Here is a 27,718-nt window from a genome sequence, read left to right on the forward strand (position 1 = left end):
ATAAGTGATATCATGTGATTTTCAACGTTTTCTGTCTGGCTTATTTCGCTTAGCATGATTATCTCGAGGTTCATTATGTTGTCACAAATGGCAGTATTTCATCTCTTCTTATGGCTGACTAACATTCCATTGTATATATGTACCACAGCTTCTTTAGCCAATCATCTATCATAGGACACTTCAGTTGCTTTCATGTCCTGGCCACTGTAAATAATGTTGCTATGAACACCGGTGTGCAAATATCTTTTTGGATATGGATTTTCAAGTCTTTAGGGTAAATACCCAGTAGAGGGATTGCTGGATCAGATGGTAGATCAATTCTTAGTTTTTTGAGGAACCTCCATACTGTTTTCCATAGTGGCTGTACCAGTTTACAGTCGATGAATGAAAATTTTAACACCACTCCTTCCTTTTAATTGCTCCTTGCTTACAGACCTCTGGTTACGTTAATACAGTATTTAAGATGAGTTAGGTCTTGGCTGAATTTCCTTACATGAAAAGCATCTATTTCGTTCTGGCATAGATGCTAGGATAAGCATAGTTTCATACATTTTTCTAATATATTTAACTATGAGGCTCTTCTCATTTTGCACAGAACGGGACACACAATGAAGACGATTAATGAGAACCAGAAGATCTATTGTTACAACTGAGAACATCAAGGCCAAGGACAAAGGACAAAGGTCAGGCTGCACATATATGGATAAAGCCGACTTCTCAGAAGACACAACTTTGGAGCAACAGGACGACTTGCCTGATGATGAGGGTTTCTCCCAAGTGAAGCTATACAGTGATCACAATTTTACCTCAAAAAATGACACCCTTGATGTCTCAGATAAAATTTCAACAGTAGATGACCCTCAAGAAGATGCTACACATAAAGAGACTTGCAGAAATAGAGAAACAGCCCTGATGCTGGACGGAATGACAGAAAATGTCGAGAAAACATACGATAAAGAGAAACGATGTACCACAAATCTTCACGTGCCGGCTAATCAAGGAGACCTTTCAAAGTCAAACATTTCTAATATTTTACTGCATCATCTTTCCAAAGAGGAATTTTTTAAAGGTCAAGGTATTAATTGTGAAACTCTGCCAGAGACCTCGAATGGTGACAGTTCTGATGAGGCTGTTCTTAAAAATATTATTTTGCGTTATGTTAAGAATTCTTGGCCAAACCAACCAACCCCAGAACTCGCTGACCAACTCAACCCCAGACGGGACGGTGAAAACAAGAACAAGCCCAGTCGTTCTCCGACTACAGCAGTGGGAAGCAGCCCCGCGGGGGAAGAGCCGGTGGCTGCTGGCGACGGCGGCCATCCAGAAAATTCAACTTTGCTAACGGAAGCCAAGAGTCCCAGAGATAACCAAAAAAGCGGCCAAGGGCAGACACCCCAGAAACAGCAGACTGAAAAAGCAAGATCGGGCAATGGGTTCAAATGCGACCACGGTCAAGTGTCTCACCGGTTCTCTGAATTCTCTAAGGTTAGTCCCAAAGTGAAAATCCCCCAAAATAACATAATTGATAAACTACTTCTGATAATATAGGCCAGCTTTTCTCCTAAACCGAGAGGTAAGTTAGCTATTGAGCAAGGTGTTTTAGAAAGCGCGTATATCCAACTGTGTCGAGAAACGAGTAGAAAAACTACTGAACCTTCACGACAGATATGAGTGAGTGAAGGCAGTCGCCAAGAAATACACCACCGAGGCCACTGTTCCTCTGTCCCCGGCGTGGGTCTCTGGAAGGAGACGGGCACTGAGTTCTAGTTCTGAGGTTCCAGGTTCTAGTTCTGACCGAGCGCCTTGACCTCTCAGCAGCTCAGTGAGTGTCCTCATGAGACGAATCAGGGGCTGGACTAACAACTAACAACACATCAGAGAATAAGATCCAAATTCACAACCTAGAAAAACCTAGAAATGACGTTCCTTTTTTTTTTTTTTTTTTTACCCCTCCTCCTCATCAGTTACCGAGCTGGTCCCCAACCTCTCCACAGGCCCGGCCGTCTGAGCTCCTGCCTCACACGGGGCACCCCATCCCCACTTACCAAAAGCCCGCTCCATTTCACGGCCTCCTTCAGTTCCCCGTAGGCCACAGACTTCAGAACCCCCAACACGATCCCTCCCCTCCTTGTTTCTTGAGAATTCTCTCTCAGCTTCGAATCCTAACAATTTGGAAATCCGTCTGTTCTGCCAGATTTGAGGACTTCGGAGGGCAGCAGCCTGTCTTCAGCTCCCCACTGCCTAACTGCCCCCCCGAGGCCTGGCCTTGTGTCTCTCATATGTCACACCCCTAGTTATTAATGCTAAATTGAATCAAGATCTTTAATAACATATTTCGAGCTTGTCATATTGGTAACGATGTAGTACAGAATCGTGTTAATGTGCCGTTCGTACCATTTCCCCTTTACCCATCTTCTCATCCCCCAACCTGACTTCCTAACACCTGAGGCCCAGGCACCCACAGACTGAGAATCACTCGTTAGGTAAATTCACATTAAAGATCCAAGTAAACATTTCAGTTTTCTGGCACTTTGCCAGGACAATATGATTTTTTTTTTTTTTTAAGCCTTATATGAAGAGCACCCTGGACTAAACACTCGCTGCCCAATTCCATTTCTACCTTTTCATGCTTCAACTCTCTTCTCTTTCAACTGCACACTGTGGGGAGTCTGACCAGAGCCCCCCATCCCACCTCTCACACCCCGGAGCCAGCAGCCCGCCCGGCCTTGCCTGGGATGCTTCTCTGAGTCTTGGAGAGATCTGCACATTGGGGAGTTTCGGGTCCCTCGCTCTGCTGGCAGGAGAGCACCCCTGGGTATGCTCGCTCCTCGCTGCCCCGTACCCCGTGCTTCGCAGGAGCACGAGGGACGTCGGGCCCGTCTCTCTCTGGCAGCGGGGTATCAAGTCAGGTGTCGGGTTGTCTCCAGTCCTTTCAATTCAGGTTGGAGAACTGGACTCTCTCGGCTCCACATCCATCACGTAACCGAGATACTCATAATAACCACCATCTAACTTGACTGCTACCATTTAGTTCCCTGGCACCAGCATGTTTCTGAGCTTTATGTACTGGGAATGATGGGAAGGCTTTCGAGGTAAATCACTCTGGAATTTTAACTCCTCTCCACTTAGCCCGTGGTGATCAGAAAAGGGCACGATCTGTGTGAACAATCTCTCCGGACACATTTGGAACTTAACATACAGTTTGACATTATGTAGAGTGAGTCTGCCGTGTGCTTGGTGTTACTGAGTACACGAGCAACAAGGCCGGTGGCGAGACCAACGACGGTCTCTGCCCTCACGGCGCCTACGGCCTAGTTTGAGGAGAAACGTTTCTGTATCCCACGTAACCGCGTCAAACAGCCTAGCAGTGACAGCTAACGCGTATCGAATGCTCGCCGCACGCCTGGCATCATGGTGACTCCTCACCACTCCGCCCTCACGACCGCCCTGTAAGGCAGGCTCTATTACTCTCCCCGTTTTACTGCTAAGGAATTTGAGGTTTACAGCGATGAAGTAATTGCCCTGGGTAGCCAGGCAGGCAAGTGCCGGAGTGGACTCCGACCTTGGCCTCAGGGCCCCAGCTCTTGACACAGCACAGGCCCCGCAGGCCCCGCCACCAGAACACACCAGGTCGTTCTGAGTGATGACCTCGTTGATCTGTATCAACAGTAATGTCGTCTTATCTTTAATTATGCAGATGGTGCCTATGCTACACATCCACCAAGAACATCTTGCAGGTACTAACATTTTTAAATCTCTTTGAGTTAGATACACGCTTTGAAAACTTTTTGTTAATAACTAGTGGAGACAATTACCACAGACTTATGCTCAGTACTTAATAAATCTTTGATTTGAGAACTTGAGATGAATGGTAGCCAAAACTTATTCTTTTTCATACAGGAATAGAATCTGAGACAAGTCTCTTTAAGTTGGCATCAACATCCCAGAAAGACACTTCCTTGAATTCTTCTTACATATTTCAAAAGATATCCCACGGGAAAAAGATGTGTCAGAAGTTAAGAGACCAGACTGACCAACTGAAGACAAAAGTAATACTTTAAAAGCTTACTATGAACAATGGAAGTAACCAAATTCAAAATATGAGACACCATGCCATTAACGAAATATTGCATTTTTTCACTGCAGGTACAAGAATTTTCCAAAAGCATAGCCCAGAACTCTCCCTGCCATTTGCAAGACAAGAGGCTGGTAACAAATTTTATCCAGTTTTTTAAAATCTTTCTTAGGGAAGTTGACACGGGTAAATACAAACGACTTGGTAACACCGCTCTCCTCTGCACTGGTGGGCGTGGATGTGCTCTGGTGGAAATGTTTTGAAGATTAAAGGCAGCAATCTTGCCTTTCTCTCCATTGCCCAGTTCCCCCAGAGGCCTGGCCTTGCGATGTACTCACATTACATGCTTAGTTATCAGCGCTGAATCGCATCAAATTAAGATCTTTTATAACTTATTTCAAGTTTGTTATATTGGCAGCTATTTAGTACAAACTTGTGTTATTGTTGCATTTATGCTATTTTCCCTTTTCCCCTCACCCCACCGTCCCAGCATCACAGAATGGGTTGAGGTTGACACCTTCAAACTTGTTAGCCTTTCTACATTCCTCCCATCTCCCAAGCTAGAAACCCGAGCACTTGTCTGTGACATTTACAGTATCAGTCAGGGGCCTGGCGGGAACCAGATGGCTTACTCCAATGCAGTAATCGAGGAGAGTTTTATAAGGCATTACTCGACAGCAGTGTGGACAAGCCAACACGCGATGGAATGCATCTCATGGAAGGAACAGCAGAGCAGAGGGGCCAGAGGAAGAACAGATACTGCAGCCCAGCAGAGGAGCTCTAGCTGCAGGAGCAGCTGACAAGCTCTGTGGCGCTTGGTGGAGAGACACAGCCAATCCAGGATGATACGGTCTGGAGAAATCAGGGAAATAAAGACCCCTACCTCCTGCTTCTTCAGTTCCTCTCTCCTGGCGGTGCCTTCCATCAGCCGAAACCAGCCCAAGCCCGGGCAGGGGGATCCTGTGACACGGCCCACTGAAGGTCAGCCTCCTGGTGGGGACACAGAGGAAGATGGAAGGTGGACTTCAGGTGAAAATGGAAAACATCTACCACACCTGCCGTTTTTATATCCAGTGGCCAATGTGTTTTCAAATTTGTTTATTCATTTTTGATAAGAATAATGATGATATCAAGCGCTATCATCTATTGAGTTAGTTACGTGCTATGCTCCTGGCCCCAAGTGTTATCTCATTTAATTTTCACAGTATGAAGCGAAAGCTAGTATCATCTCAGATGACAAAACTGAACCTTAGAGTTCAAGTTCACGAAAATCATACAATTAGTAGGCTACAGAGTCTGATCTTGAGCCCTGGTGTGGCTGAGCCTGTAACCCAACTATGCTATATGCCTGACCTTGGCCATCTCTCTCCAATTTATCCTTTCCTCTTCATTTTCATGGATACCGCCTAGTTCAGGCCCTCCTGAGCACCCTTCGAGCCTGAGTCTCACTTCTTCCACTGAACCGTGGCAAAGTACTCCGACCCACAGTCCACTGTCCCAACTGGAATAAAGCCCCTGCGACCAGAGACTGTGGCTGATCTAATTTTCGAATCTCTCTCACTTTCAGCCCAGGGTCAGACATAGGGCAGTATTCAGGGAATGGTTAGTGACTTGGGCTGTGGGACTAAAGACAAGACTTCAAGGCCCTGACGTGCATGGCTTAAACATTCACCTGTATGTGGTGACGTCGGGAAGGCCCATCCACGGCTTTCGGCTAAACTTCCTGCTGCTCCTTCCCCATCTCACCTCCCACATGCCACAAACTCGAATCCGGGTCCTCTAACTCCGGTTCCTTTTTAAGATCTATGTGGCATCAGGCATACTTCCTAGAGCTATGATTTCCTCTATAAAACTGAAAGAAAATCTATTTGGCAACATTTATAACATCGATGTGTAGATTAGGTGAAATAATGAATGGGCAAGTACTCTATAAGCTAAAAATCATTCTGTGAATATGTAGGATTATTAATATCCCATTAAGGAAGCCCAGAGGCCTGTGATTGGGTTCTGGGAGAGAAATCAGAAGAAACTATTCTTTTTAGCTTTGTGCTATGAGAGTGATGTGAATGTTGAAATCACTCGTCTGAAACAAAACAATTGCCAGGAGAAGGTTGGTGACTTCGTTGTGACACTGTGAGGGTTCGCCCTCATTGGTTTTGGGGAAAAACAATGACATGCATGTCATGTGAATGATTCCAGTGACTTCTCTGCTGCAGGTTCTGGAGAAACTGCAGGGACGTCTTGAATTGCTGGGGCAGGAGTTTCTGACCAAAAAGGAGAAGCATCTGACTTTGAAGCAGCAAGTCTACAAGCACGAACCCCCAGCGGCCAGTGACTTTGATCCGGAAAGGTCAGGTTTAAACCCTGTGAGGTGGAGGGCTCCGAGGAGAGACCTCTTGCAGGTGGGATTCTGATGTGGCTGCTGATTCACTGCTTGGAGAGCCACTGGTCCAGGGGCAGTCCAAACTGTGCCGCCGATGAAGCAGCGTCACCCCATGCAACAGGTAGTAAGGCGGTCCTGCTGTGAGGAAGGAGGCCTGTGCGAGGCTCTGACCCAGATGCAGGGCCCGACATGAACGACTGTCTCCTGGAGGAGAGATCTTGCGCCCCCATCTTGCGTTTTGTTGGGTGTCATTATAGCTGGTTCTGAGACCAGAAGCACAAGAAAACCCCAGCCAGGCTCACATGCTAAGCCCAGGGGACCTTCTCCTCTCCAACCTCCTCTGTCCTCCCCTTCCCACAACTCCTGCCTGTCTTTCCCCGGCCTGGTTCTTCTCTGCTGTCCCCTCCCCCATCATTGCCCTTTTCTTTCTCATCCACAGACAGTGCCGAAGTGGCAGTGGGCAGGAGAGGATCATCGTTAGAGTCGTTAATGTTGGGGTGAGGGAGCCACAAATCCTGATAAAGAGAAAATGTTCAAACTTAAAGTCAAATGATTCTTGAGTTAATCCACATTAGAAACTTGGATGCACACTCATATCGAAGTTTCCAGCTGGCGACGTTTACGGCACTATGCGCCTCTCTCCAATCCAAATAATTTTAAGATGTATTCCAGGACTCAGAGCTAGGATTGTTTCCATATAATTTCCTGGTATGAATTAAAATAATCCATTTAGTGGGCTTAATATTTAAAGTTCAGCTCTTTCTATTCATAACATTTCAACACGGAATTATTCTTGAGGCCAAAATATTTTAATGGTTTATATTTTAGCACTAGAGTCCTGAGGTATTTTTCCCAAAGTACAATTTTACTTTTCCAAAATGAATGAAATCTCTGTCCACTGTTATTTCAATACTGAGTAATTAGACAGCTTGAATGAGGTTTTAATGCTGATTTTTCCCCCAAAGCCTCATATTTGTTCTATGATCAAAGCCTTATTTTGATCAAAAGATCTCCACGTGCTTTCCCTATTTGTTTAAAAACAAATAAAGGATATTTATTTTCCAAGGCATTCTTCTTCTTTGGCAGTCCTTTAGAAGACAATTCGGTGCTTTAAGACCAAAGCTATGCAATGCCTTATTTATATCCTCGTTATACCCACATGGTGCCTGGCCCCAGTGTGACCCAGAGTTTCAACTGCAATTACATCCCATGTACAAGAGACGCTTTCAACACTGGGGCAAGGAAAGGACCCAGCCTCTCCTGAAACTCAGTTCAGGTCACCTCAAAGCAAAGCTGCTCAGTTCAAGGTCGGTCCTCGTGTTCTCACAGGGACACAATGTGTCCGTGAGCAGAACCCATACAACCCTTGAGCCTTTGGTGTGTTGAGAACCTTCTAAGCATTGAGTCCAGAAGCCACTGCAGTTGGCTTTCTGGAGGGGAAAGAATTCTGCAAATTCATTGATTAATCACTTGAAGTCAGCCATTGTGCTATTCAGATTTTCTTGTTGCCCTTAAAAGGTAAGATGCAAAAACAATTGTTTGGATTTCATGCATCTTGTTGGTCAGAATGTACTCTGATCATCACTGGGGTCTTTCACACACCAACACTGGCAGCTAAGGACTCAAGAAATGGGGTTCTACCTCCACTAATCCCTTCCCCCTGATGTTATCAGCATAGATCTGTCTTCTGCTTTATAGAAAAGCTCACGAATTCCCTTAAAAATGTCGTTTCTCCATCTCCCAATCTGCGTTTTTTCACCAACCCTTCCTTCCTTCACTCTTTCACGTTCCAACCTCACCAGCTGTGGTTCTAGAGCCCGTCTCTTCCCATGAGCTGGAAGCCTCGCTTCATCATTTCCTTCTTTCTTACTTTTTTTTTTTTTTTAATTTTTCACTCCTTGTTCCCTGCTTAATTCTCTTCTGCCTGCTAGAGCAGAACATACTTCCCTACATTTTGATTATCAGTATGGTTTTCCATGCTTAGAGCTTTGTCCCACCACTTACTGAATAGGTCTGCTTTTCCCCACTGGTTGAAAAAGCTACTTTTATCACATATAAAACCTCCACGTATACCCTAGTGATCTATTCCTACACTAACCATACATTCATAGTTTAATTAGACTAAATTACGATAGTTTAGTACATACTTTGAAATGTTTCTTCTTTTTTAAACTTTCTTTAGCTATTCTTACACTCTTAGCACAACAATTTTCCTTAATAAAATTCTTTTCGAACTTTGTTCAGGATTGTGTTGAATTTACAGATCAGGCCAGGAAAAGTTAAAATCTTTGCAATCAGTATTTCCATCCAGGAGTATGTTTTATTCATGTCAATTTAACACATTTATTTTGGTTTCATAGTATTGAGTCTTCTTGTCCATGAACATGGACTACCTCTCTATTTACTTAGTTCTTTGATTTCATATGTCAGAGTTTTGTAATTTTTTTTATATAGACCTTATCCATATTTTGTTAGATTTATACCTATTTTTTGGATCCTAATATAAATGGTATTATTTTTAATTTCATTTCACTTGTTCATTGCTCATATACAAGAAAGCAACTGACTTTTGTATTATTAACTTTATATCCTTCAACCTCGCTGTGATTGTCTATTAGCTCTGGCAGTTTCTTTTGGTCAATTCTTTGGATTTTCTACAGGCAATCATGTCACCTGTGAACAAGGACAGTTTTATTTTTCCTTTCCAATTTGTATACCTTTTAGTTGAAAAGGAGTGGTGAGCAGGGACTTCCTTGCCTTGTTCTGGACTTTAGTGGGAAAGCAGCGGTATAATTTTTAATGTTTTAGAATTTGTTGAAATTTTTCTTTGTGGATTAATATGAGGTAAATTTTTGTAAATGTAATGCATTTGAAGAAAATGGATTCTCTTTGTTGGGTCAAATATATATACACATGTACATATATACATGTCTATATATATACACATACACATATTCCTACAAATCAAGCTTGCTAATTAAGTTATTCAAATATTTCATGTCCTTCCTCCTTTTCAATTGATATAAAAAAATATTTCCATAGAATTACAGCTCTTAGAAATGTAAAAAACATCAAAATAATCAGACCCAGATAAGCAAAGTATTGTTTTCCCCAGTTATAGTTGAGACATTGAAAGCCAGTAAGGTTAAATGATTTACCCAAGAATGCACAGCTAATGAATAACAAAATTAGGGTTAGATCCCAGGCTGTGGAGTGAAAGTATAAACAGGATGTCTGTCAAGGAGGGTGTCCGTTTTTTTTCCTGCCTGAAGACAAACTGCATTAACAATATAGATCAATGCTATAGTCAGGAACCATTGCTACTAATTAGAATGTTGACTTCATCCCCTATAAGATGCTGTCTGTTTATGTTTACTTAGAAAAGTAGAAAGTGAAATCTTCAAGTTGGAGATGCTACTTAAAGATGTTAAAGAGAAAATCGAGGAAAGCGAACAGACTTCAGCTCAGTCTCTTCCCCTGAGTTCTCCAACCATTCTGGACGAGTTGGCACCCACAACCTCTCCACCCTCAAATGAGGTAATACAGCAACCTACAGCCTAATGTCTTGCCAGGAAAAATGGGTTTTGTGCATTTATAGAATTCTAATTCATGGAATCACTGAGTTCTATTTTACTATCTCGTGAAAATGTAACTTTCCAAAGTCCCATGAATCATATTATTTAAAATGGAACCAGCTTTTAAAAGTTAGAAGCTATTTCAAGTGCCGGTTTTTGAAATATTAGTTTAGGCTGTAACAATGCAATTTAAACTGATGAACCACTGAAGAGCTATTTCTTCTGGATGAATAGTAACATTTTTGTGGATCGTGCCTGGAAGAAATAATTTTCCCTCTTAATGGTTTTGTACTCCCTCTTCTAAATAAAGAATAACACACTCAGTCAACGAACCACTTACACGAATCCGTTTCTGCGCTTGTCTCCAATTAAAGTCTTCTGGATTGTCTACATAGGCAAAATCAGGAATTGAAATCAATCACCTCTGTCTTTCTATACTTTTGTTTCTGTACCCTCAACTCTCAGAATATTTCAGACTAAATTAAAATTCTGAGAAACTGAATTATCTGGATAATTGCCTTAAATTGATTCTTTTGTTTCAGATAGTATTGGAAGACACAGCCTGTGGCTAATATTCAAAACTTAAATAGGTTTTTGTCAGAATTAAGTACAAGACATTGAAGATGACATAAATATTAGCCCTTCCAAAGAATTGTTTGCCTCCTCAAAACACTTAGCTGCCCAGCAAAATCTGATTCGTTCAAGGCCTAGTTTCAGAGTTGGACCATTTCTAGAACCTTCACACACAGCCCTTGCCCCCACCCCAGGCAGAATTCTTTGCTCTGGCCTCTGTGTCCCCACAGCACTATGTCTGATTAGGCATTGAGTCTTCACACCTGTTTTTGTATTCCAAACAGCTGACTGAATGCCTGACGTGGAGTGAATGCTCAGCATAGCAAACTCTGAGCCACTGTGGTTTTAACTACAGATTTCAACCTTTCAAAAGCAGGATCCCAGGTTCACGGCATGTTATCTATCCCTTTAGTCAAGAACCCAAATTAGCTTCCAGGTGGAGGAAGCCTCGTGATTCAGCCTAGCCTTCCGCCCAGCAGCTCCCTCAGGCCTGGGTTTGCTCTTCTTTGCTATGTGAAGTTTATAGTCCCAAGTTTATAGTAACTGTTGTGAAATGATGAGAACTCTATAACTTAGTGATAAGTAGCCCTGAAAAGAGAGTGTACTACTACTATTGTTCATTCATTCAGCAAATATTTGTTGCTAAATGCTAGGCGCTCTTCTAAGTAGTGGGGATAAATATCAAAGAGGCAGACAATCACCTGCCCTTAAAATGCTTACATTTCTGTGAGGGATACATACAATGAACAAACACAATTAACATGTAATTACAGAATGTTAAAAGGGCTATGTAGGAAGTAATAATACATTCCTTATGACTTCGAAGCCAGGACTGCGTAGGTCCAAATACTAGCTCTGTTGCTTATCAGCTTTGTGACCTTGGGAAAGTTACATGACTTCTCTGTGCCTCAAGTTTCCTCTCTGTAAAATGAGAATAATTCCTGCCTAAGCTTCCAACTCCTCTTCTGCAAAGAGTCTTTGCCAACTGTAATGTAAGGATCAGAACCAGCGGACTTACTATTGTTTACTGCTTATGATTTTTGTCATCATTTTAGACCCATTATTTCACATTTGTAATGCATAATCTCCAAGTGCTTTCCACAGACCAGCAGCAGGGGCATCACCTGGAAGCTTGTTAGGAACGGTTATGAGGTCCAAATTAGCTAATATAGGTAAAATACTTAAAACTGGACCCAGTGCACAGTAAGCATGTTAGCTGGGTGTAACTACCACGACTATTAAGTGTTGTGCTACGACCAGAAGTAACTCAGTGTGGGAGGGTAAGGCCACTAGGGAGAGTTGGTCAGGGGAGGTTTTTCAGAGGTCACATTTGAACTGAGTTCTTGGGGACAAGGAGAAGGCACCCAGGGGACCGAATCCAGAAAGGGACTCCAGGTGGAATGGTATGGTGCCTTAGGGGTGTCATGGAGATGCGGAAATGACTTTGCAGACCCACCTCCCATAGGTCCAAAACCTTAACCGCAAGTCCCTCTGCGTGGCTCCCCAAATTCCCGAGGAGCACCCCTCCGCCCTTGGGGCCCTGGGCCCGCGTGGGAGACAGCGCGCCCCGCACGGCCACCGCGGAAGGCCCCCTCCTCTGAGAACCTGGGCTCCCCGCCCCGCAGGCGGGGGTCCAGAGGTCGAGAAGCGGGCCTGCACCGGGGTTACCGGCCCTCCCCCACGGCACCCCCCCCACCCACTGCGGGAGGGGGAACAGGAAAAGGGCGGTGGCCACGAGACCACACTCTGCCTCAGGCTGCTCCGTCCCACCGGCCCAGGAATGCTGAACTTAAAGTCCCTAAGGCTGTTTACCAGGTTAAACAACAACAACAAACAAATAATCCCCAAAGCGGGACTCCAGGTAGCTCATAAACTGATCCTAAAAGTCAAACTGCCCGCCCCCTTTTTTAAGAAAAACCAGACCAACCAGCTCAGATGGCCTCGAGCTTCGAGAACGTCCACGGCCCTCGCGTCCCTGCTCGCGCCGACTCCACCGAGCGCGCAGCTGCCCTGCCGAGGACCCGCTCGCGACCACCGGGCCCTGCGCTCGCCGGCGTCCTGGGCGAGAGCGGCGGAGCTGCTCACGCTTCGCCCCTCGCAGCTCTCAGGACGCACTCGGCAGAGGCAGCTGTTCCAGGCTGCAGCGGGCCAGGAATCACCTGCGGACCTGAGGGAAACGGGGATTTTGACTGCGCAGGTGCGGGGCGAGCCTGCAAGCCTGCAGTTCTCACAAGCTCCCAGGTGATGCCAATGCTGCTTCTGGGGGCCACACTTGGAGTTGATTTCATTATGCATGAATCGGAAACACTGGGATTAAAAACCCCTGGGTCTAAAATGATAATGACAAAATTATAATAAGCAGTAAACACTAATAAGTCCGTTGGTTCAGAACCTTACTGAGAGAACATAACTAATATTTTAGTATATATCCGTCCAGCCTTTTTTACTTTTTTTATTATTATTTTTTTAGGTGAGGTAACCCTTGGTTGACCTTGCAGATTGCAAGGACTTTGTCAGTTTACAATTCCTTATTTTTTAGGCCTACAGCTCCTAGTCTTCCTAGGTGGTCTCGCATCCAAGTACTAACCAGGTCCCACCCTGCTGAGCTTCCAAGATCAGATGGCATGGGGCTTGTTCCAGGTAGCATGGCCATAGGCTATCCAGCCTTTTTTTTTTCTCTCTGCACACACTAGGGATCTCGATGCATCACTCAGAATAAACCCACAGTTCTTTTAAAGAACTGCATCATATTTCAATATATAGATATCCCCTATGCATTTAACCCGTCTGTTTTTTAGTGGACATTTACTTTTTTCCATTTCTTTGATATTATAAACACTGCTTCAGGTGACACCATTTTCTATGCAAGCTTTTCCCATAGTCGATTATTTCCTTAGGATAAAAACCTAGGAGAGGTTTAAAGAGTACAGGCCATAGGCACCTACCGACTGGCCCCCGAGGGTGCCTGTCGCCAAGGGTGCCTGTCGCACCGCCTCCGACTGACGCACCCGGTAGTTTTGTTTTTCTTCCTCATCTTTGCTTAAGTGATAAGTGAAAATTAGCATCTGTATTTCTTTGACTGTTTGTGAAATTTAACCCATTTTCCCATGTTTCTTGGCTGTTTCCACGTTTTCTCTGACAACATCAACATTTTAACTCATGTTTTGCAAAACTGAAAGCACAGTCAACTTTTTTTAAAAGGCAGGCAACTGGGAAAATCTTAAGAGCAAACGAAGTTCGACATTGAGATTTTTGTCACACAAAGTGCTCTTGACTAGTGCACAAAGAGGCAGAATGTGGTTATGAACACAACCGTATGAGCTAAGGGGCAAATCCCAGCTCTGCCACTTAGTCTCTGTGTGACCTTGACAACTTGCTTAAATTCTCTGAGCCTCGGATTACTTCGTTATTAAGATGGAGACAACATGCCGAGATGCTGGGAAGGAATGCAGGAGGCTACTTAAGAATCACCTGGCATAATAAGCAATCAGCAAATAGTTGTATTTATTAATGAGAAAACACTGAAATCCTCCAAAACACACCTTTGGGGAAACTTTCAGAGCTCTACTAACCAGTGGTCAGACTGATAGATTTAAAAATCATCTTCTAAAATCTGTCCACCCTCTGGTGGAGCATCAGGTCATTTGAAACTAAAGGGGAAAACTAAAGGGGAGAGAATCTTCCGATCTGTAAAACTAGATTTTAAAATCTGGTAGGAGAAGGAAAGAAGTCAAGCCAGTGTTGCAGGTTCTTTTTCTGAGCCCCAGGCCCTTATAGCCAAGACCCTGCTGAGCGAGGAATCAGAAGGCAGCAGCCCTGAGATGGTGAGTTCGGCTGAACCTGAGCTGCTTGCTGGGCTGTGCATGAGCAGCCAAGGGATGAGTCACTTCCTCGGTCACAGCCACATCTGTGTGTGCTTTGTGGTGCAGGAGGACCCCAGCAAGGCCTCCGGAAAGCAGAAACATGCAGAGACAACCAGTCGGAGCTGTGCCTTCTGCCATCAGATCTGTGAATGGTGAGGGCTTTTTGTGCTGAACTCCCAGGGTGGGTGGGGGCCAGTACTGGGATGATAATTCCAGTGAGAGTGGGCGTCAGCGGACTGACCCGGTGCCAGAAGCCACGGGCTGAGCGCACAGCCCAGCCTCCCTCCCCACTTAAATACCTCTAACAGTGCCTCTCCGCTGGGGACAGCATCCAAGTTACCAGGGAGATTTTTAAATAATGCAAGTGCCTCAGCCCCGCCTACTCCATCAGCTTGCCAGGGGTGGAGCAGTGGTAGGAACTCTCGTTTGAAATCTCCCCGGGTGATTCTGATAAGCTCCCTTGGTTAAGAATCACGCGTATAGCACGTAGAAGGATGGGGGGGGGGGGAGTGGGCTAGGAGGGGAGGGGGTTGGCTGTAGGCTCCCTTTGAACGTTGTCCAGAAGGAATATTATTGTACACCACTGCATACCAGCTCCCCTTGTCGCTACTCTTTGCTTGTGATGAGTCAAAATCTTCCCTGTTGAGTCCCACCTCTGCCCCCTGATCCCACCTGAAATAAACCTAATTTCGTATCTCAGGGCTTACTTCTCCCCATTCCTCAGGAGAAATCCTCCAGGTAACGAGTTGTAAATCATGTGCAAAGCCGTCAGTGTAGTATCCTACACCGACATTAAAGGAGAAATCGTTACTGTTTCAGAAACACTCATTGGATCAACTGTTAGCCCACGTGGACTCAGGATAATTTATTTGAAGCTTCTATCAGTGAGCGAGAGGCAGCGCCTCCATGCTCAAGAGGCACGGTGGCTGACGGCAAGGCCTGGCTAATTTACCTCTGAAAGGTCAAGAGTCAAGGAGGGAGGAGCTGTTTAGCAACCACTATTACGTGTGTGTTCGGATTGTCCTCTAATAGAAGCAGACGACAAGGTCTGAAAGACCAAAGTTTCCTGTTAGGAAGCATTCCATCATGGGAACGGGCACTCATCACGAGTGTCTCACTGAGTTTCCGCCCCCCTAAAAAAGAAACAGCCTGGTGTTTGTGCTAAAATTACTAGGCGTCATCTGGTTGGGCCATTACTTTAAGCCAACATGTCAGTCATCAGCTTTGACTCTAAATACAAGAGGCACTAGTGATGCTTACTTTCTGAGTCATCCCATTCCTACTATTCTTATTTATTGAATTAAAATCTAGACTTTGGATTTTTATATGTTTTATCTTAATAAAACATATAATAAAAATAATCTGACATTTAAAAAATTTCATTAAGCATTCAAGGTACTAAGTGTTTCTCTTCCAAACTCCTAGTCTAGACCCTACAGAGGCTCTTAAGTACCAAGATAGGGACCTATGTTCCAGATTAAATTTACTCTTTTGTGATGGACAAGATGGAAAGAAAACCACTACTAAGTATAAAATCAGATCTAACAGTGAATCTACTGCTGGGGAGTAATGAGACATACACGATTTATAAACTGAAATCTTGGTAAACAACATAATCCCCGAGGAATTAATTGAACAGAGGGCCACATACCCTTTACTCTTTTAGAAGATGAACTCTCAGATGGGAGTGTTCTTTACGAGGCTTGCTGATGACGTCCTGTTTGCAGGCTATTTGTGAAGTGGTACATACATGCGAATAACATTTATGCTACAGGTAAAGTGCTCATCCCTTTGTGTTATTTCTGATGCAGAACTTTGGGTTTCAGCAATTCAAACTTTCTTCTCAGCTAGAATTGCCCTTAGCTTGTTTGGTTTGGCAAGAAGATTTTAGTGCACAAAAAAAAGTTTAAAAGAGGGAGAAAAAGAAAGTCATGTGTTGGACTGAACTCAAACTGAGGGAGATCCAAGCTTTCCATTTTGGAGAGCAGATGTTCAAATGCCCTAGAGGAGGAGGGTGGGGTCAGAAAATGAGGTGTGAGAAAATAAGTGACTCAGGAGGAGAGCACGTTTTTCCAGGAGGAGGAGGGGAAGAACCGGGCTTCACAGCCCCCAACTCCAGACTCGGAGCGCAGTGCCTCCCTCCTCCGGCAGCGGCCGGGGCCCAGGCGGACCTGCGCGCAGCTGCCGGGCCACACCTCAGGCTCACATCCCACCCCCGGGATCGGTCGCCCGCCAGCTCACAGGCTCGGTCCAGGATACCTTCTTGGGCACAGTGCCCTCCACGGGAAGAATGAGCAACCTTCCCTGGGGGCTATTATTCTATTCCAGAGGCTGAGCAAGAGCTTTAAGAATTGTTATTAATTAGAATTCCTATGGGGGAGTGAGAATTTTTGTGGAGGGAGAGGCAAAAGCTACAGCCAGGTCAGAGGAAGCCTCTGGCAACAATTTAGGGAATCTTTCGGACGCCCCCTGGTGGCCTCGTACAGCTTAAGCTAAGCCCCGATGCACATTCCCCCGGCGTCACCCTCTGGCCTCACTGACACTGCACAAAATCCACCTGACTGGACTTTTGGGATACACTCAGCTTGCACTTAAGGAGCCAAAGCCATGGGACCCTGTCCTGACATATAGCACAGCTTCTTCTCTGATTTGAACTGATTTTGAGACATGAATATGAAGAAAACTCCAAATCTTATAGTTCCATACTCCACATTTCGATATTATGTATGTATGTGTGGTGATGAGATAATATCCTCTAGTGAATAGATTTACTTTTAGTGCTCGGTAACTTTGACCTTATCAGGCCAGACGGTGGAGGGTACGATTTTATAAGGGAGCTCTGAGGCAACGGGGACCCTGAGGATGACATGCCACTCGCTCCTACGTTGTTCCCGGCTCTGACAGAAGAAATTTAACGTTTCGGCTTTACCAATACTCTCACTATCTCTGTTAGAAGTGTACTAAAAGTTTATGGGATCTTATGCACCTTTTTTAGGAAGCAAAAACTGGAGCAAAAAGGCCATAGAAGGATCAACTGTGGAAGGTTTCCCATTGTCCTCCAAGAAAAGGCACGGCACCCAAGTTCAATCCTCAGTAAGTTGAGGGGCCTGGGGCTGTGGGTGCTCAGTGGTCAGGGTCCCCCTCCAAGGGGTCTGCTTGTAGAGGGCCGCCCTATACGAGGGTGGCACATGATGTTTTTTGGTTTGTTTGTTTTTGCAAAATGTACGAAATTCAAAATTGAATGAATTTAAATAAGATGCTGTCAAGTAGAGTGACCACGCCAGCAGCTGCTTCTGGCTGGAATCACGTGGCTCTGTGGACTCGGTCGTCGGTGGCCTCGGTCCTGTGTGTCACCATCTCCCAGTGTGACCCACAGTGTGAACCTGCCCTAGGGGCGCTGCTGCTGACCCGTCTGTATGAGTTTCCCAGAAGACAAGAAAGTCAGAGCCGCGAGGAGACCCAGAGCTCCAGTGCCTGGAATTCGGTGGTTTTCATCACAGAGCCTTTCCTCAAAGATGTCTTAAACAGAAAAACATTTCCTGGCAGAAGTGGGTGGGGTCGAGGTGGGACCGAGGCCTCCCTGCTCAGGCAGCTCCTGAGCTTGAAAACCACCACCCGTGCCTCCTCTACCCAGCTCATGCAGGAGGAAGCCGGGAGCCAGAGAGCTGACAAGGCTGGCCACGTTCACACGGCCACTTAGCCAAGAGCCCTTCCTTCGACTCACTATTGCTTGTCGCATTTAGTTCTATTTCTTCTCTGTAGATGACACATTTTCTAATAATAATAATAATAATAATAATAATAAATAGGTTTAGCTGATTGAACACTTACTATACCAGATGCTATAACAGAACAGAGCTTTTCAAAGTATGGTCAGAAGGCCTCTTGGGGTCCCTAACGCCCTTTCAGGCGGCATGAGGTCCTCTCTTTTCTAGCTACATATCTATGCGAGGCCAGTATTGCAACAGATTGAATGCAGATGCAGCTAGGGAATCCAGATACTTTCTATTAAACCAGAGATTCAAGATACTTGCCAAAACATAAAACATGCCACTCTTCTAAATTTCATTTTCAGAAGTTAGTTTTCATTAAAAAATGCTATTTTGTTGGGCTGGGTGAAAAAGGTGAAGGGATTAAGAAGTACAAATTGGCAGTTACAAAATAGTAATAAGGACGTAAAGTACAGCATAGGGAATATAGTCGATAATATTGTAATATCTGTGTATGGTGCCAGGTGGGTACTAGACCTATTGGAGGGATCACTTCATAAGTTATATAAATGTCTAACCACTAATATTGAATGTCAACTGTAACTGAAAAATAAAAAAATTAAAAAACATTATTTTGTTAAAATAAAATTATTCTATTTTTAAATGACATCGGTAAGACATTTTTTAAATCACTTAGTTTAAAAAAATTTTTTAAAAAGCCTCAGGACTTTCCATTCAGGCTTACATAAGCAAAAATAATTTGAAATTTATAGACAGATATTTCTCTACCAACCACCTTCAGCTGATAGGTATACAAAATGGCATATATTATGATATATGATAGATAAAACTATATAAACAAAAGCTCTTTAGAGTCCTCAGTTTTAAGAGTGTAAAAGTGTTCTGAAATTAAAAATTTGAGAACTGTTAACATAGTTCTCAAATCACAATATATCTGTATGGTAGGAATTCTTATCTTTATTTTATAGATTTAAAAAATGGAGGCTCCGAGAAATTGTCTTGCACTGTCAAAAAGGTAGTGTATTACTTATCTACGGCTGGATAACAAAGGATCCCCAAACTTAATGGCTCAAAACAACAAACACCCACTATTTCTGTGGGTCAGGAGTCTGGGAGTCACTTACCTGGGTGGTTCAGGTGCAGTGTCTCTCACAAGGCTGCAGTCAAGACATTAGCCAGTACTGGTGTCATCTGAAGGCCTGACTGGGGAAGTGATCTGCTTCCAAGATGGGCGCTCGCATAGCCACTGGCTGCCTGAGTGTCATTGAGGCATGATAGTCAGTTCCTCCCACGTGACCCAAGACAAAGACCAAGAATGGAAATGTCAATGTCCTTTACAACCTAGTCTTGGAAGTCATAAGCCATCACTACCGCTTTATTCCCTTTACTAGAAACAAGTCACTAAATCCAGTCCATACTCAAGGAGAGAGGAATTAGGCTCGACTTTTTGAATAGCACGTCAAAAAAATCATGGACATATTTCCAACCATCACAGTTAACAAATGGCAGAGCCAGGCTTCAAACGCAGGCCTTTAGAACCTCTGGCACTTTGGACTGTACGACACAACCTTCCCAGGGTCTGCCCCCGGCCTCTACCTGTAATTTTCTCAGGTTCAGGATCAAGAAGGCATTCAATGACGATGAACTGAGTGATAGCTGAGGAAGAAAAAAACCTTCCTAAGGCTCCTTCCATTGGAACTTACACTTGGAAAGATACTGTTACAACGAGTGTGGTCGCAAGCGCACTGAGGCTGGCGGCGCCGGCAGAGGCTTTGTCCCCTGGCCGCAGCAGTCTTGGAGCTGAGATGCTGCTTGAACACCAAGCCTGACCTGCTCCCCTGCCTGGCCCGGGGCCCCCACGCTCTGGCCGTGCCCGGAGCGCTCCCCCTGCCCACAGCCTGCCGGACAGGACCTGCACCAGACACACATGCTCGCTGCTACTGGCCTCTCCGCGGCACCGATTAGGGCGAAGCTGTGATTCAGGTTCCTACATGGGCTTACGACATGGGGGAGAACCATCTCTCCAACTTCCTGGTGACGAAGCTTACAAAACGTAAGCTCTTGGCCACAGCAGGGTCTGAGATGAGAACAGGGACGTATGAGGGCAAATCCGGGAAAACAACTACAAACGCAGGATGGTCTGACAAGCCATGAGGGCCACGTGCTCAGAGAGCCACCCACTCGGCAGACCCTTACTAAGCACCCGCACGTGCCCGGCACATCTTGAGACTTCCGCCTTGAGTCAGAACTGTTATCACAACATCTCTCAGCCGCCAGAAAGGGATCCCCAGTGTCACCCCTCGGCAGGCAACACCCCTGGGTCACACGGCTGGGGGAGTTGAGGACTGGCGTCTAACACATACCCGCACTGCCACTCACTTTGTGACTCTAATCCAGAAACTCACACTTCCTTTGTGTCTTTTGGCTTTTTCAGGCCTTGAAACAGGACACAGCTGCTGTTTCTCTCCTGCCGCTGGACTGCGGAGTAATAAATGCGACACCTGCAGCACCGAGAGTCACAGGTCCCCAAGAGTCTGCCATGAAGAACCACTTAAAGGTGAGGGCGACGGGGAGGGCCTCGAAAAGGCAGAAGTGGGCACGGCTGCTGTTCCCAGGCAACTGAGCGATTTTTAATCTTTTCTTTTTAGAATTTCATTACAGATACGACACCCTAGGACAGAATTACTTAAATCATAGCGAAAGACGCGCCTTTGTCCCGCTTCACTTTTTAAATGAAAATAAATATTCTTCACCGTGTAAGTACATCTCCTGCATAACCTGATCTTTGTAAGCAGCTTAGCCCCCCAGTTACGGGAGACCCGCATCGCACTGGCCACTTCTTCCCCTTGGGGTGCCCCCTGCTCCGCCCAGGCCTCCGGCATTCCTCTGACGCTTCCCTATCCAGCTCTACTCCTGGGTGGCAGCAGGCTGCGCTGAGGCTGGAGATCTGAAATCCTAGCAAGAAAGGACTTCGAAAGTTACTCAGTGCTTTACCAGTGCAATCTGGTAACAAACCATGAATATTGGTTGAACAAATGACCAACTGAATAATCACGAATATTACTCAAGAGTAGCAAAAGCTTTAATTACATCCCTACCAACATTAATCATGTAAAGAAACAGGCTATTTTTTACAATCCTTAAACATCGTTGCTAATCTCAATGCAAAATTTTGCTGTCGTAGAAAAAAAATCAAAATCCCACAAACATTTGTTTATAAAGACGAGTAAGTCATGGCTCCTCTCAAGGCGTTTACAGTCTCTTGTGAGAAAGGAACTCATACCGAAATAAGGAAAGCTCATAGCAAAATGCGCCAGGTGCTAACAGCAAAGTCAGAAAGTACTAAGAACAGAGGAGGGAAGGAAATACTCCTCGTTTTGCATCTGGACGGCCATACCTGATTCTCTGACGTCCCTTTCTGGTGGGCAAGTTCATACCTTCAAAGCGTGCTCTTCCCCTCCCTGGAGACAGGCCACCAGGGAAAATGTTTCTGACCTCTCACAACTGCCGATGTTCAAGACTAAAGAATGCTATTTACCTGCCGTTTCAGCTGTGCCTCCTCTACCCATCCCTAGCTGCCAAACCCTCCAGTTGTACTGTCAAGGTGACAGTGACTCTGTGGCAGCAACGGGGCAGTTTTCTTTACTGTCTCCTTGGTCTTTGGGTCTACGGATCACGAGACCTATTATTCCAATATATGGCAAGCAGTTGAGTCATCTGAAATGTGATCTTGAACTCCATTAGTAAACATACAGTGGCCAAGAGGGCAGAAGTCACAGGGAAGCATTATTTTCTGTGTTAAAAAAGAAGCTTCCAGAAATTGGAATGAACAGAAAATGGAGTGGGTTGCCACGGGAAGTCGAGCCCCATCTCTAGACTGCGAGACAATGTGCTTTGTCATGACATTGTACTATGCAGACTGGACTGGATGGAGCTGGATCAGATGACTCTGTGGTCCTTTCTGACTCTGAGTTTCTGTGTTTCAAATAAAATCCAAAATTATATTTGGAGACTACTGAAGGATTAAGACTGCGCTCATCATGCCTCTGTTCATCACGATTCAAGTCTGGGTGGTCGGCATGACTAAATTCGGACTTTCCGGCTACTGCTACGAGAGACCAGTGAATAAGACAGGGGAGCTGGGAGGAGAAAGGGGAAGACAGAGGAGAGGAGGAGGAGGAAGACGGGTGACTGTCCTACATTTACCTTCTTTGCTGTTTGGTCTCTATTTTCTAGAATTGTCTCAGTGACTTGTTAGTTTCTAATTCTGAGTTCTTGCTCCTAAAGTTGGAAAGAACTTGAGAAACCCAACTGGTTCAACCTCTTGGAAGATGATCTCCCTCCACTTTCAGGTGAAGTAGTCAGACGTGCCTAGGTCACACAGCTAGCAGCTGGTCCCTCGTCTGCTAAATAAAACCCCTTTAAAAGTCGGATTTCTTTTCCTGAATTCTTTGGATGAAGAATACTTGATAAAAAGTTCTGTTTTTTATGTTCTCTAATTTTCTTAATACATTTTAATGAAATATTTCATCCACACAGAAAAGTTCACGAAATGATACCCACCATTTGGGGATCATTTTTGATGCTCTGAGTTTAATCACAGCTAATATTTTTCAGCTTGTTCAAAACCAAAATGGATCTGTTCCCAGAGAGCAAATTCGAAATCCTCTCAAGATGAACACGAGCCTGTACCAGGGAAGTAAGTATTTATTTTATTATTATTATTGATAACAAAAATGGCTACCCTTTGGTCGTGTGCATACTACGTGCTTATAGTGCATTGTTACCCACCCAAGATCCTCTAGATCATAAATAGTTAGAGGCAGGCTTCAAAGTTAAGTCTGGCTAATACTTCGATTATTCATTTATTCTTTCAACAAATATTTGCGTGCCAATAGCAGGGTGCTGAGGATATAGTGACAAGTCAACTTGCCCCTTCATGGAGCCAGTCTTTGTTAAATGCCAGGAGGTGGGCATAAGAGTGCTATTACCTCGTTGGGGGTTTAGGGAAGCTGAGTTCCAAAGGTGATGTATGAACAAACCAGCAAGGAGATGCAGGGGTACAAGTGAGGGACACTCCAGGCTAAGAGAGCTTCCTGATGTGAAAAGCCCTCCGGCGAGTTCAGGGATGGTCTGGCTGGAGCCTGAGACAGGCAGTAGCAGGGGGATGAGATGGGGCTGGTGAGGGAAGGCGGGCTGGTGGGGCAGGCAGGGCCAGACTGTGCAGGGGCTTGTCAGGTACCGAGATTTCAGACTCTTGGGTAAAACGGGAAGTCAATAAAGTCTTTTAACCAGGGAGTTTTTAAAGTTTTTAGTGTTTTAAAAGATCACTGTAACTGTTGAGGGGGAAAGGATGACAGGAGCAAAGGTTGGAGGATGGAGACCAAATGGAAGGCTAAAGCGAAAGCCCAGGAGAGATGATGGCAGCTTGGCCAAGGATGGTAGAAATGGGAGGAGACATATCTAGTATTCGAGATTTGCTTCAGAGGCAGAGTCAGCAGTGTAGCAGAATGGTCAGGAGTTCGGCCTCTGAAGTCACACCCAGTCTGAACCCACCGCCCTCTACCGACTGCAGTGCAGGGTTTAGAAACGTGGCCTCTGAGACTTCTCGGGTTTGCATCGTCGCCCTGGGTTATTGGGAGGGCTGCTTGACCCCTCTGCCTCCCTTTCCCCCTTATATTTCTCTGCTATTCCCCAAATGAGAGTAACAGTGCTGGATTCATTGAGGACTGAGCCAATACATAAAGCACTTAGGAAGGTACCCGATTCATAAGCGCTCAGCAAGTGATGGCCGTTACTGTCGCGAGTGGTGACTGCATGTGGGGACACAGAGCACTCTGAAACCCACGCCCTTCCCACTGCGCTGCACTGCCGAGCCGGCCCGGCTTTCCATTAGCGAGGGGCCCCTGACACTGAATCGCCTCTCGGCTGGAGGACAGATCCAAGGTGTTGAACCGAGCCACAGAGCCAACTGACGTTAACGTGGCAGCGGGAGAGGGAGGAAGAAGGGCTTCAAGTCAGCGGCATCTGAAGCCAGACTTTGTGGAGATGATACTGCTCACAGCGTCGTGCCTACCAAAGAAGAAACACTTACTAGAAGGACTCTCGAGCCAGGCTGTGAGGCTGGTTCCACGGCCCGCCTGTCAGGCAAGGTTTTGTGGCGTCCCTTAGGGCCACTACTCGTGGTTGTGCAAAGCGTTCACTCCAGGTAGTGCCCTTCGCGAAGGCTTTGTGAATGAACCCCCCCCCCCCCCCGTTATGCAGGGTACAACCTGCAGAAGGGTGCACAGTGGCCCTGGCACCCCTCATTCACCCACCACAGACGCAGGACCATTTCTAAAGGACGATTATAGTGTCATAGTCGGGGGGAGCCTGTTCACTTAAAGAGGTACTTTTATTTTCCTACTGCTGCTGCCTCTTTACTATGTAAGTTTCACTAGCGCGAGAACTCAACTAAAAATGCCTGCAGTTGGCAGAGTTGAGTGTTTTATAAATATACAGGGTAAACTGTTGGCCCCATAACAATGAAAACTGAATAAAAACCTCTTTGGAGTCCTGCCTCTTTCGGTGTTAATGGAAAAGGAGTCGGATTCCGGGAGGACACGCCCTTCATGGTCAAGGGAACCACCTTTCCTTGAAGCTGGCCATGGTCAGCCGCACAGGGCCTGGGAGCTATGATGGCGAAGGGCGTCCGGAGGCCTCACCTTCGCCACACAGCACGGGGCAGGCCGAGCCACGCGTGCACGTGGCGCTTTGCACAAGTATCACTGTGCTTTTGCCTTCCAGAAAAAATCCTAAGGCTTTCACGACCTACAGTTCAGACCTTGCTACATACACCTCACCCTATTTCCACTCTTGCAGGATTTCTGGAAGCAAAAACTTAAGCAACTTTAGCGGTATTGAAGAAATGAAATCTGAGGTGAGCACATAGGAAAAAGACATTAAAATGAGTCCTTGCAGCTTGTTTGTTCTTAATGACCACAAAACTGATGGGTTTAAAATTCTTAGTCTGGGGGCATCATAAAATGCTCTACTAAAAACAGCGTGTGCTCAGCACTAACATAAAGCCTGGTTTGCATTATTCCTAAATCGTTCCCAGGGGAATTTCCTGGAAAAAGCATTTTGTGGGTGGTGCCCCAGCCACAGGATGCTCCTGGCCCAGCACGAGCCCTGGAGCCAGCTCCTAGCCACTCACAGGTCTGTTCCGGCGACGCCCGGGCGAGAGCTGCCAGCTGTTCCTATTTTCAAATCAGTAACCCGAAGCCCAGGCCACTTTCAAATGTTTCCATGTCCATGTGCTGCGTCCGTGGGCCCTCTCAGTGGTTATGTCCCTAAGTCCCCTTCACTGACCCCCAAAAGCTTTTCTTTCTCACAGATCTCTTGCTCTACAGCAGGGAAAAAGCCCAGCAGGTTGCTGACCTAACCCTCTGATTCATGCTCATTAGTCACATGTTAGTCTTTTTTCTATCACTTACCCCTCAAAATATATTCCATCTCAGACTGGTTTCCTAGGAAACCAACCCTCAAAAACAGACTGGGTGGAAAATAGAACACTCTAAAAATTCCACCTCACAGTGTTTAATAATGAGAGAACCCAATGAACAGAAACAGTAGTAAATTTTATGTAATTAAAGTGTGTGGACTTTTCTTTTGTAGGTTTTAAACTTGTCTTTGGATTATGCCCTAAGGACAGCAACCATTTTGAAAGAAACTACTGATCAAATGATTAAAACTATTGCAGAAGATCTTGCTAAAGCACAGAGATGGAGGAATCAAATGAAGTACTAGTTTGACCTGAGGCAACCAAGGATTTTTTAAAAAGCAAAGGAAACTTGATCTTTCCCTCCTCCCAAGTATTTACCTATTACACAATTTAGGAAGATTGTGATAGGAAGATTATTTCTAAAGAAAACATCAAAATCATAATAAATGGGGGACACAAAGTGCTTAAATGAAAAAAGGGGTATGATTCTTAAAAATCAAACCAAGTATTTATTTAAAAATGTTATTCTCAACTCCTAATAAAAGAAATCAAAACAGTAAAATATACTTTTACTTTTTAGTATGTCATAAAGAAAGAGAGAGAGGCAGGCAGGCAGGCAGGCAGGCGGGCAGACACCGACCTAGTGTCAGTGAGGAAGGGGAAGAAAGTCACTCTCCTACACAGCCGGGGGAAGTAGAAACTGGTACAATCTTGTTGGAAGGGAACTTGATAATATCTATCAAATTCTATAAACTCTAAAAGCACTCACCCTCTGAGCAATTCCACCGCTAGCAATTTACTTCTCCGTAGTTACACAATAGGCCCCTTAAGTGTGGAAGGGTGGCGCCAGAGCCGCATGGGAATAGCCCCAGGTGGAACTGATCTAAATATCCTATGTGAGGATTCGTAAATAACAGCAGTCATAGTGAATACCCTGCAGCCACTTAAAAGAAGAGATGGATTGTCTGCAAGATAATGAAAAAAAGCATGATGCCTAACAATAAATACAGTGTGACCTTTTGTGTGTTTTTCAAAGGGAATATATACTTTCTGGAAAGCACACAAAAATATTCAGTGGACCTCTAAGAAATGGAACTGGGAGTTTTGTGGGGACGGGGAGGATTGTTAAGTTTTCATTGAGACTTTCTGTACTGTATAAAATTATATGTTTATAAATCATTTGATTAAAGATCTCTTGAAGTCAGAAATATGCAAAAATGATAGTTATAGATTAATGAAATTTGGGACAAAAATGAAAATTCATTACAACTGTGGACCAGGGATTAAGTAAATTTCTAACATTTTATGTCGAATGTCAGAACAAAATTTGGATTTGCTTCTTGAAGGCTCATTTATAATCTCCTTAATGACAGAGTAGCAAATTACTGGTTCTTTCCCTCTTTCCTGAGGCCTTCATTCACTCCAAACATACAACAAATGGCTTCCCAAACCCCAGAGCTTTGCTCAGTGGGAAAGAGTGAGTTGAATCTATTCCCACTTTGAAGATTTTTGTGCTAAAGCAGCTGCTATTTGTCTAGCTGGCTGGAGAATGAGCTATTTTTAACGTCAGGGCTTCAGAATTGGTTTTGGGTACCTTGAAAGAGAAAAAGCAGACACTAGCCTGAAGATAGCTCTGACTTTGTAGCTAAATTTACCTTAAGCAGTGGCACTATAAGACAGTGAAGACTGGTAGCAGTATTTAAGAGAGAAAAAGGAACTCAGAGTGTATGTACTAAGAGCTTCTAGGTTCATCACTTACCTAAATATAATCACAACTTGATAAATCTGTTTTATGTGCCAAGCATCACCAGCCTGTCCCCAAGTTTAAAATTACACACTTCTTAGTTGAAGTATTCTTAAACAATTCATTCGTTCTTAACCTTTTTGGAGTTCAATTGTCTGAGAATCTGAAAATACATGAACACACACGATTTTGCAACAATTTTTAAAAGTTCATCGATACCTGAAGCAAATCCCTGGAACTCAGTTTAGAGAGGACTACCATAAATGAATGTTCCTAATCCCTCAAATTATC

General features: G+C 44.8%; 1 protein-coding gene across 1 annotated transcript; it reads left to right on the forward strand.

Annotated features, from left to right (window-relative positions):
• The first annotated feature begins 699 nt into the window (after positions 1 to 699).
• AKNAD1 (AKNA domain containing 1) lies at positions 700 to 26,222 on the forward strand. Its single transcript, XM_036235193.1, is given in 14 exon segments — positions 700 to 1,671; positions 3,698 to 3,737; positions 3,901 to 4,049; positions 4,147 to 4,209; positions 6,292 to 6,425; positions 9,839 to 9,995; positions 12,072 to 12,803; positions 14,323 to 14,621; positions 17,465 to 17,562; positions 20,635 to 20,757; positions 20,849 to 20,956; positions 22,818 to 22,899; positions 24,987 to 25,119; positions 25,857 to 26,222. Coding segments are annotated over 14 exon segments (3,222 nt in total). The 3' UTR covers positions 25,989 to 26,222.
• Positions 26,223 to 27,718: the final 1,496 nt, after the last annotated feature.

This window comes from Rousettus aegyptiacus, unplaced genomic scaffold, assembly GCF_014176215.1.
Source record: "Rousettus aegyptiacus isolate mRouAeg1 unplaced genomic scaffold, mRouAeg1.p scaffold_m13_p_17, whole genome shotgun sequence".
Lineage (NCBI taxonomy): Eukaryota > Metazoa > Chordata > Mammalia > Chiroptera > Pteropodidae > Rousettus > Rousettus aegyptiacus.